The sequence below is a fragment of the Nilaparvata lugens genome, chromosome 3, assembly GCF_014356525.2.
Source record: "Nilaparvata lugens isolate BPH chromosome 3, ASM1435652v1, whole genome shotgun sequence".
Taxonomy (NCBI): Eukaryota; Metazoa; Arthropoda; class Insecta; order Hemiptera; family Delphacidae; genus Nilaparvata; species Nilaparvata lugens.
The window spans coordinates 33,170,796-33,182,916 of NC_052506.1; the positions used below are offsets into that span (position 1 = coordinate 33,170,796).

At 35.6% G+C, this 12,121-nt stretch overlaps 1 protein-coding gene across 1 annotated transcript in view; it reads left to right on the top strand.

Annotated features, from left to right (window-relative positions):
- The window catches only part of LOC111052624 (serine/threonine-protein phosphatase rdgC), a 262,290-nt gene that overhangs the window by 230,437 nt on the left and 19,732 nt on the right, over positions 1-12,121 (top strand). The window contains 4 exon segments of the mRNA XM_039423565.1: positions 1,418-1,603; positions 2,700-2,955; positions 9,574-9,689; positions 9,692-9,736. Coding sequence (XP_039279499.1) covers positions 1,418-1,603; positions 2,700-2,955; positions 9,574-9,689; positions 9,692-9,736 — 603 coding nt within the window.

Genomic DNA, 12,121 nt, shown 5'->3' on the forward strand with positions numbered 1-12,121 from the left:
CATTAATATATGGGTTGGGGATTAATTCAAATCAATTCTCACTTCTGTTACTGAACGGGAAGAGGTAGAAACCTCTCATGGAAGGGAAAATTCTAAATACCAATCTCCCCCTCCTCACGCCATTATTATAGGGGGGAATTAACTTTAATTCTCCCCTACATCACCAGGAATGGGAATATAGGAAGCTCTACGTTGATGAAGCGAATTTATTCGATCCACTTTGAGTTGGGAGAGCTTGTTTGTGTGTTCTTTTATACTGTATCTAGACTCTGTGTCTGCACACTGGATGATTTGATCACGGTGATTGATTTCCATCTCAGATTGAATGCCACCTACATTGGAATAATGAGAGAGGCAACAGGGAATGGGTGAGAGAGAGATGAATGGCAGACATAGAATAGCAATACAGGGAGCAGTAAAACTGGAAAGAGTAAAAAAGGAACATGAAGCGGAACGTTAGTGTAGAACTGGTAAAGAATGGTACTTTCATACAGAGTGCACTGGTACAGACGCCCTTTCATTATATTCAAGTACAGGGACTGCTTCAGGGTTCAGATTCACATGAATACAACGCTTTTCGCTCTTTTGTACCAAACAAATAATTTATTATTGTTCGATGTTGCAAACGTTGATCATTCAAATCAAATCGAAATCAAATCAAAAATTTTATTCACAATACAAACAATTGAGGGTCCTGCCAAACCCAAAGGTTTCTCGGCGGGTGCCCAATTACAAAAAAATACGAGTTACAAAGATAAATAAACTTAGACAAAATTAATATTACACTTTTAAGATATTAAAAGTATAAGATGAAAGAAAACAAATACAAATTGAAAAAAGAAAATAAGAGATAAAGATCAGATTTTGATGGAGAATTAATAAAAAAAGGTAAAATAACGAAAATCTATTGAATGAAATAGAAAGGAAAAGGGAAAAATTGTTTTACATAACACTACTAGAATACATTTTTATCGTTGAGGCAGGCGGCAGTGACAATAAAAGGAAAATTTTAAAACTTCATGGAATCATTTTAAAAGTATTGAAGCTTGAAGATTTTCATGTGGAGAGAATCATTCCACAAATATCAAACATGTTCATGAATGAGTAATTGTTTTTTTTTCAAGCAAATAATTCTATTGATCGTATGTCTTGTTTCATATCATGGAATTATCAGTTTCCCAATGCTACAATGCCTCATTTCTGTATTTATGAATTAGAAAACTTCGTAGGTACATAGCAGTCTTATGTCATGTGAATAATAGCATAAACTATTATTTACGGGATAGAGCGCATCAGGACATAATGTTCATTTTCAACACTGTTGAGGTTAGTAATTATGTATTGGTGCTTTACTAACTTATGTGTTTATATTGCCATCCATCACTATCTTAAAATCTCGTTTGTATTTTCTGTTCAGGTGTTTGACCTACTATGGAGTGATCCTCAGAGTGGCGATGGGTGTGTTCCGAACTCGCTGCGAGGCGCCGGAACCTATTTTGGTCCTGACGTCACCAACAAGTTTCTACAAAAGCACAGTCTGTCTCTCCTTGTCAGATCTCACGAGTGCAAGCTGGAAGGCTATGAACTCATACATTGTAACAAGGTAACTTTCCACATTCTAGTGGCTTTCTCTATTGTATTCCCCTGTAGAAATGCTGAGTCAGATACTTCAACTGTAGAAACTTCTTACTCCACGATTTTTTGAGATTGTTGGAAAACTCAGTTGATCGTGAAATCTTGATTTTACTGAAAATTCTAATTTTTGTCCTCCAAATCCAAATGTTCGCATTATTATTAATCATTATTGAAAATTATTATTTTCTCTCGCATAATGAGCAATGAGGTATTGATTTGGTCAGATGCTAGTGAATGACTGGATGACTCCTCACTTCACTATGCTAGGATTTTTAATCTCAACTTTTTAATGATAATCCAAAATGCCATGCACAGGTGTGATAGAGAATCTTCTCACCAGGAGAACTATTGAATTGGAAATATTTCCTATTATCTTTTTCTAAGTGAGAATCGTTCTTGTGAACATAATATCTATATTAATATTTAATTAATACTTACTTTGTACCAGTTTCATTTTCAATGCTTCAGATGATTGATTACGTGATGAGTAAAATGCATTCCACTTGAGATCATCATTCAATTATAATAAAGCAAGAGGTGCTGTTCATACGGTAATTTCACTTAGACCTAAAGGATTTGTAACAAAAAAAAACTTCTTCTGAGTGTGGACTCTGGGACTCTGGGATTTAGTGTACCAGTATGATTAACGTGGAGTTCAACTTTTAAATTCATCAACGAGCTTTGATAACTTCTACTGAGAAATCAAAATTGCAGATAACGGGAAAACTGAGAAAAAACTATTCTTCTCACGGAGATTTCTGCTATTTTTTGGACTTGAGAGACATCCCATCAACAAGAAATTGGTTGTGATGATTCAGATTCATCAGATGTGGTTTTTAGATTCATATCAGGTATGACGATTTTTATTGGAATAACAAAATTTCGGACTAAATTTAGAATAAATGTTTTTACGGACCGATTTTTCTCTGATTGTTTAGACTTGTGAAACACCTCGGTTGTATAGCTATGTTATTATATGCATAATATCTCCGTCCATGTGTATATTGACTCAGATTTCCAATTTAATCGGATTATTTTCATGAACATCATGTTCTTGCAACCAGGTAATCACGATCTTCTCGGCGTCGAACTACTACGAGACGGGCAGCAACAAGGGCGCCTACATGAAGCTGTGTGGTCCGGATCTGGAGCCACACTTTGTGCAGTTCAACACCAAGGGCCACGGCCCGAGGGCATTGACCTTTCGGCAGAGGGTTGGTCTCGTCGAGACGTCCGCCATTCGCGAACTCACAGCCAAGATTCAAAACAGCCGCGATAAGCTCATGGACGCTTTCGGCAAGCTGGATCCCAATGGCACAGGTATGACTGAAAATGAAGAATGTGATATTGAATTGGATTTTTTAATTAATTTTTTTTAAGTGTGATGCCCACATGAAGTCAAGGCTTGTTTGTGAGTAACGATGCGTATGATAATGAGAGATAAGTGGACTTACATTTTTAGGTGGGTTCCGAAGCACCGGAAAACGATTTTCCAAGTCATAAATCATAATTAGGGGAGTTGACTCAAGTGGTCACCCTCCCAACGAGAGTAGCAGGCGTATGATTCTTTTATTATCCAAGTGATAGCTTATCAGCGCGACCACCCAGTCAAACCACTGGAGAGTCGGCATTGAATTAAAAATTGCTACAAGAATTGAATTATTGGAGTTGGAGAAATGAGAATTGAATTAGAATTAGATTATTGAAGTGGAGGAGAGCCAACAAGATTCCTCATGGGTCCTGTGGAATGACACGATAGAGAATGGAGAATGTGCTGGAAAATATTATTGTTATTTAAAATAAAGAATGTCGATATGAAATTTAATATCAGTAGATATGATTTAAACCTACTTTTAACAAGTCAGAACGCAAACTCGTAGGATATTTTTATGGAGGCTCCTTCAAAAGTGTATGGGTATTTGATTGCCATAAAAAATTATTTTAAAAAATAAAAGTCCAATTTTCAAAGGTGATTTTGGATCAGTTGAAATCTAATGGTCTCTTAGCTTCTAAAAGGCTAAAATATGGAGATGGTCATTGTGTACGGAAACACAATGAAATCTAACCACCGTGAAATTATAGCACAAACGTCAGATTTGGTCTTCGTTGCATTGATTCGGAGGATGATATTATTTATGACGGTCCAACTTGAATGGATTCCCGTGCAATTGGCCGAAAGAGATCCATACATCAAAGAGCATACAAACCATGTTCAAGAAGACTCTAATCTATGTACTCTCTATTCTAAGCTCTATTACGTTGCCCTAGTTATTCCTCAAAAAACAATTAGATATTTTGTTTTTTAATTAAATTATGTGAGCTGATCTTGATTGTTCATTGAATTAGTCAGAAACATGACCAGAGAAATCATGGCAGTAAAATAGTAACTCATTGAGTACAATGAGACATTTAAATCTTATGAATATCAAAAATCATTCCTCCTGCTGGAAAATATTAGCACAAGTTACGATTGTGACAGTGATGAATTATCATCGTGTTCTTCCTTCACTCCGAAGTTTCACTTGAAAGAAGATAGGACTCGAAAAGGTGAAAAAAGTGAGAAGAGCAGAGATAATGACAGAATTAATTAACGTGGCCCCGTTTATTAATTTGAGCTTTTCAACAGAGCAACATGGTATGATGAAAGACCCGGCTGAGAAACGAGGAGGAGAGATTTCGCCTTTGTGAAAATTGACCCTTACTTTTCAAAAAATCTACTTTCCTGGTTCATCACTATCATCACAGCTTTTTTATTCATGATGAGGAGAAGATGAGAGTGGTAGATCAGGATCAGTGAGAAAGGGGATGGTGATACGGATAGCAAGGGTGGAGGAGTCAGAGGAGTGAGAGGAGGAGAAATAGAAGAGAGACTAGAGGATAAAATTTGGGGAGATATACGAGCAGAAGACCGAAGTAGAATAGCAATAGGGAGACAGAGAGGAAGAGATAGAACATCTTCGTATAACAGGAAGAAGGAGAAGGGGAAGAAGAAAAAAAGAAGAAGAAGAAGAAGAAGAAGAAGAAGAGAAGAAGAAGAAGAAGAAGAAGAAGAAGAAGAAGAGAGGCATTTGAAAAAATATTATTCAGAGATGTAGGTAAACAGAAGCAGACGAGACAAGGAAACGATAATTATAAGAGGAATGAGGAGAGGACTGAGAGGAATGAGAGGAGAGGAGAATTGAAAGGATCAGGAGAAGATGGTGGTGAAGGAAAGGAAATGGATGCAAGAATGAGTGCACAAGTATGAAGCAAAACTGGAAGTATAAAATAAAATAAATAACAATAGTAATATTATTATTATTGTTGATAAAATAAATAATGCAATCAAAATGATCGAATATTTGAATAGTAAGTATGAAATAGGAAAATTGAAAGAAAAAACAGCTGAACTAGAAGATAATGAAGTAGGAGGAAGGAGAAAAGTATTAATTATTCATCCCCCCATCGCAGATTTTGATATCCTTCTTCTAGTGACAGAGTTGCTGTCTGTGAATTGAATTAGGCCTGCTGTGCTGTGGAACTGCGTTGAAAGCATCGTCCTTTTGATAACCAAAGAAATTACTGCTATAATACACTCTACTCTGGATAAGGATTACTGTGCTACATCTATTATTACACAAAAGAGCGCACAAAAAGCCTAAATGACTTTGTCCTTTCAAAGTGCGTATGATACCCACATGAGTCAGTCCTACGGGCTTGTGAATTATCTGTGCTATCCACAAGCTATATTCTAATCATTTTTCATAAATCTTTAATTTTCCACTTTATGCCAAGAATGAGACTTGTGCGTGGGTAATGGAAGCTTAGAAGAGATAGTGAGAAATAAATAAATTTGTACTTATAGGTGAGCTCCGAGCCACCAGAAGTGAATAACTGAAAGTTTTAATAACCAATCTATAAATCTGGTATCTCCCAAAGCTGACCCCTTACTGAGTACCGAAAACACATCACTCATCTAACCTGAGTGCTTATGTACACAAACTGCTATGTTGTGTACTGTATCTACTTTCATATCCAGCAGAATAATCAAGACCAACCATTTCAAAATCAATCGTTGCTATCAGTTACAATTTGGTCCTCAAATATAATATGTCTTTGAAAATTGAAGGAAGTATTTGCACAACCGATTTCTTAATAAAGGAATCAGTGAATGCATAAGTATTGGAAAACTAATAGGAGTGGAGAATAATTATTAATAAGAGTAAAATTATTAGAAAGTAGTAGGATGGTAAATAATTGCAAACTTCTCAAAAGTAAACTTAATATATCTTCGCTTAGCTGTGATGATGTCGGTTGCCTTACTTGGAGCACTAGGCCCAGCTGCGTTAACTGCTGTAGTATCACTCTTTATTTTGGTGTAATCAGGTATATTTTCCTGTAATAGACCAAAAATATAATGTGCTATTTCAGGCGATTTCCGATGCACTGGGAGTTAAACTCATAAATAAGTAGAAGAAAAACGAGCAAGAAAGGTGTTGTAAAGTCCATTGAAGACTAGTGGCCTGGAATACGCAACTTCTCTGCACCGGTCATGGATTCAATTCCCATTCCGCCTCATATTTTTTTGTCTCATCCTTCCAGTTGTTAGCCTCGCACAAGTCCAAGACCACTTATTTGTGCAGTTTACTAGCCTATTAGAAGAACAAGAATTTAGGCTACGACTTCTTCAACTCTACCAACACAAAATTTACATTAATAACTGCGTATAACAGTAGAGAAAAGATAGCATAAGAAGATATTCCATGGTATAGATAATTTATGTTCCAAATTGTAAGCCTTTTCTTTGTTAACTTGAGCCGATTACTGTCGACTACTGTCCACTATTACTGTTTTGTTGGGGTGAGAGTTTGAGAACGGCACAATATGAGAGGCTATCAGCGTAAAATAGCTTCACGAAAAATAAAAGAACTACTTACTATAGGACTATCGGCTAGAGTTGACAGTGAAATTTTGAACATGAGCGCCCTACATCTTGGGATACCGTATCTTTTTCGCTATGGTCTAACTAAGTTTTCACACCAAAAATAATTAGTTCACTATCTTTCGTGTATATGTAGGAAAATATAGGCTTTAAAGGGGCGGCTAAAAAAATGTGTCGCCCCTAAAGAGTCTCACTCAACATGCAATTTTCAACAAATCCACCATTCTATAGTGTTTTATAGCATCTCACCACTACCCTCATCATGTCTATGTCATTAACAAACAGAGCACAGAACACGGCCACTATCCGTTATCACGTCTCTTTGACTAGTAGATTGTGCTGTAAATAACACTGTAACCATGGCAACGATGACGGGGGGAGGGAGGTTCTGTCCGAACTTTCATCAGAAACAGTCCCCCTCTTTGTTACATCCGATTCCTGTTTACGATGACGTCATTTTAAATGACGTAGTTCACAATGACATCATTGTATGGACAGTAATGGAGGTCCGGGCACTATATTATATACTGTATCCATCTTTTATTAGAACGCTGCTTGTCTGTATTTAAACGCATCAGAATGTCGCATCGTGTGAAGACTTAATTTAGTTGCGTTGGCGGCTATGTATTTACAGAGTTGGTTTATAGAAGTTTGTTTACGTTATAAACTCATTAAACCAGTTGAGTAAACACGAGCTCCTAGAAAATAGAATTACTCCCATTCTAACGTACTCCCACTACCTGCTAACTTATTATTTCCACTGGGCCTACTCAGTTATCAAAGCATAAGATACTCCTTGAACATAAAATCACTCATATACAGGTCGGAAGAGCTAATCATTGTACTAAAGTTCTAATGCTCTTAAAAATATTATGCTCAATTCAATGAACAAGTTTCATTTGCACATGCTAAGTATATTCTACAGCAATTTAAAATAAAATATTCGTGTATTATTCGATGATCTTATCTGAAGAATATAACGATGTACACTAATGTTATTGTATAATATATACTTTTATGTATAACAAATGCAAAACGAATTTGGTAAAGTGAGAGAATATATGGAATGTCCTTATTATAACTAGTAAACGTAACGTACGTAAAGTGTGTTGAGTATATTGGGTGTCAGTGTGGAGAAGAGTTGTGAGTATTTTTATCTGAGTTGATGTAGAGCAGTTGTAATCTGTAAATAAGCTTGGCTACGAAACGAGATTACTGCTCTATGGAAATTGCTGATGTTATTATTATGCATAAGAGTGGATTGTCATAAAGTGGCGAAATGTATGTGAAGTTGTGGAGGGTTTTAATAACGAAAAAGCATCCAGGTTGATGGGTAAGTTTGAAGAGCGAGAGGGAAAATTTAATGGAACTGTAACATTAGGTGTGTCACTTAAATTTGACTGCTGTACATGGCTTGTAAACTGTAATCAAGTTCAGTGATGGAATGTGGCTTCCATTCTAATTTGCCGACAGTGTTATAAAGGGGATTGTAAAATTGTAATTGAGTTTGAAGCAAAATAATACCATCACTCCTCACGTCCTAGACAAAGCATGTGTCACCTGTTTTCTAGTACAGTGGTGGCACACCGTACTGTGAACTGTAGGAGTAAACTGAATAATGTATGAGTAGTGTATGCGCATACTCCTCATGTATGAGTGAGCAATAACGTCATTTCATACAATAACTTTATTTGCAACTTTTACTACGCGTCTATTCTTTTATAGAGACTTTATTTGATTCGCTTATAAGGTATTATGAAGATAGACATTCCAGTTCTTGTGGAGTATGACTTCAAATGCTGTGTTGGTTTGATAAGGAGTTATAAAGAAAGATAATAGTGCAATCTGATAAGCACTGCGTAACTTTTTCTTGGAGTTTGAAGAACTTTACTTTTGGCGTTTACAGGTTTGTAGAGGAAACATAAATGCTCACTTAATTCGATATTGTTTTATTTTCACTTGGAAAAGGCACTTGAAGAGTTGAAACTAGTTGTGTTGTAATTCAATTAAAGGGTACTTGATAACTTCTACTATCTTCCAAGAAAACATTAATGTTTTGAAATAAAAATATAATAATAATATTAATAGTCTAATAATTATAGATAATAGAAATAATATAGAAATGACATAGAGATGTAATCAGAGTACATGATCTGAAATCATACTGTTGTTTGAAATCTCTGATGGTACTGTATTCATTCTCTAGTAGTTTTGATGGATTTAGTATAACCTACAATATCGGGGCACCGAGCTGAGCTTCGCTCGTTATTTATTTATGAACTATTGATAAACAGAACACAATTTTTTAAAATGATTGAGGAAGGACTAACAGACACAGCCCAAAACTGTTTCTTCCCCGAATTTTGATTTATACACTATAAATGGTCCAGAAAGTAGGTTATGTTCCATACACTTGAATTCAGGTTCAATTTTCAGTCCAAACAATTAAAAACAAAAAAGTTCTAATTTAGATTATTTACAAACCAAATTGAATAACAAAATAACACTCACTAATCACTTAGAAATGTAAAATGATGATTAACTTTGAATATTATGATATAACATCTCATGTCAACAAATCAGATTATTTTTATCGAGTCAATTAAAATTTCTAGATTTCGCGCGAGATACGGTAAGCTAAAGGTGCGTACAGATTCACGCGCCGCGAACATAAGCAATTCACTTTTAATCAGCTGATGCCAAGCTTTTTATATCTGTATCTTACTGTTTCTGTAAAAATACAGATATAATCAGCTGAGTGAATTGCTCATGTTCGCGGCGCGTATATCTGTAAGCACCTTTATAATATTGATTATACAGCTGATCTCCCACACAGGCATACGCATATTTATGTCCTTCAGCGAGTTTTCCCAGCGATGAACCTTGTGCAATCGAATTTTTATATCATAAACCTATTATGTTCCAAATTTCGTGAAAATCGTTAGAGCCATTTTTGAGGTCCGGTGAACATAAATAATCAGATAACCAGACATAGAGATATAAAAATTGTGTTTTAGAAACGGTGACAGTTCACGAGTGGTGTGAGACGATGGAGGCGGGCACTGGCCTGAGGCTGCCCTGGCGGATGCTGCGGTCGAAGCTGGTCTCCGAGCTGCCCACCGACACCTCCCGGGGGTCCGCTACATCACCACCTTCCAGGAGAACGTCGTCAAAAGACAAGTACGTTCCTACTTTAATCCGATTCGATCCCCACAAAATAATAAAAATAGCATTTCAAGCCAGTTACATTCACATCGACTTTTGGACGTACGATTTTTTGTCATGCTTATAAATTCTGTTAGATCAAACACATGATGTCACACAGATGATATTTGTCAAGTTCCGATTAATCTGTTAGAGTTCATAAGGACGGCAAAAAATCGTACGTCCAAAAATCGATGTGTGTGTAACTGGCTGAACTGTATACGTAACATATTAATAACCTGTTTCAATTTACTGATAGAAGTAATTTATTAGATCTATTCTCACATTTACAATATTTCTCAATATGATATGTGAATTACATATTGTATTGTTCCTGGATGATAGGAGACTACAAAAATGTCGTATTTCGTATTTGAAGCGTCCAAGACTCATCGGTTATCGCCTTATAGCTGCCATTTTGTTTTTTTTTCACTTGGGAATTTTTATCTCAAGAACGAAATAAATGTTGTATTGATCTGAAATTTGGCATGAATAATTATGCTATAAAGACTCAACTTTGAAAAATGAATTCAAAAATTTTCAATGTACATATTTTAAATATGTCACACACACATTTTGAACTTTTTATGGCAAATTTTACGAACACCGTTCACTTTACAGAAAATTTACTGGAAACAAAAAAGTTAGCAAATTTTATCAAGATGTCGATTATACCTTATTCTATTGAGATTGATTGAATAATGACAGAGAAATTAATTCTTTTCATATTTCATGATCTGCACAAGACACAGGCCATATGGAGCCATACCGAGTTTCAAATCTTCATCTTGAATACAATTGGAATTTTTAATTTTTAATTTTCCAATGTAATTAAAGTAGAAGGCTATTAACATGTAGTTCTGATTTTGGAAACTACCAAGTTTTTTAGGTTCTAAACAATCAAACTATGATAATGACACTTCCTTAGTCATAGCAGATATTATCACTGGAACATATACTAGTAGTTCTGTGAACAATAAACCTCGCGCTCTCCAAGTTACATTGACCAGTTGTTAGGTTTTCTCAAAACTAAAAAAAAATTATCAATTTAAAATGTCTAGAAAACTCCTAATTATACAATATAATAACTGTAATACAAAGAACAGGAAAATTGTGATCTTAAACTGAAAACTCAAACCATAGAAATCACAATGGAAGTGTTGTTATCAATAATCACTATTATCAATGAACAAGCATGAGTCTCAAGTGAGATGGGTCATCCATACGTGAACACATAATCCATTCAGGAACATTGTTATTATTCCATGTGTTTAAAAATTACTTCATCGATTTATTTCTCTAGTTATCTAGTACATTATCAGATAGCCTACGAAATCATTAATACAAATGAATGTTTTGCTTGTCCAATAGAATGCTATTTCGCCGGGCTTCAAATTATCATATTGTAATTATTTGTAATATGCATGAAAACAAGAGAATCATCAACAAAATACACGGCATTAACAAAAATCTTGAGTTTCACCCCTTAATCTTCGCCAGTTTTGGTTCGGGAGGGATTTCTCCCTTAACTCTACCGACCACCATTGACTAACGGTGAGCCGGTTAGTCTTTCCATTATCCACCACCTATGGAGTATGGACCCAAGGATGGTATATAGCTATACACTATTCTTGGTATGGACCCGCCGTGTCCCGGACTGGCAACCGGCTACTGTAAAAACTCTACTTCTTGCAGGTTATGTTACTGCAGTTGCAGGCTCTCCTCTATGTGTAAAGTTACAACATAACAACCTCGTTTTCTACGGTACACAACCCCCCCCCCCCCTGTTAACTTTGAAATGCTTTTCTTACAAAAGTTTTCTATGTAGGTACAGTACATATAAACTTGACTCATCACATTTTCTATTTACACACAATAGTCCAGTCAAGGAAAGGTTATAGAGGGAACTTTTTGTACAGTAGAATTTTGTAATATTCCCAATAGTTCCCGAGATATTCGCTCTTAAATGTGTGTGATTGTTAAAATGACAGGTTTTTATGCAATGTTTTGCTCTTTCAGGGCTTATAACTCTTCAACAATGCCTCGTAAAAATAATTACTCATAGAAGGTTTGTAGAGCATTAAACTGTCTTCGAAATGATGTAATATTTCATTATTCCAAGTTCTCCTTGGGTTTTAGGGAATGTAAGTTTTCCTTTCATTGTTATAGCCGCTTCAATGTAGGGGGTGAAATTTTCATTGCTGCAACAATTGATCGTTTGATAATGACATTTGAATGGGGTGTCTGTGACACAATTTTTGACTTTGCAGCTTGATTTAGACTAGTTAGTAGGTGGATATAGCAAAAATACGCATCTTTATCCCCTCTGTTGAAGGTGTAGAACCGCTGAGTTGACACTTG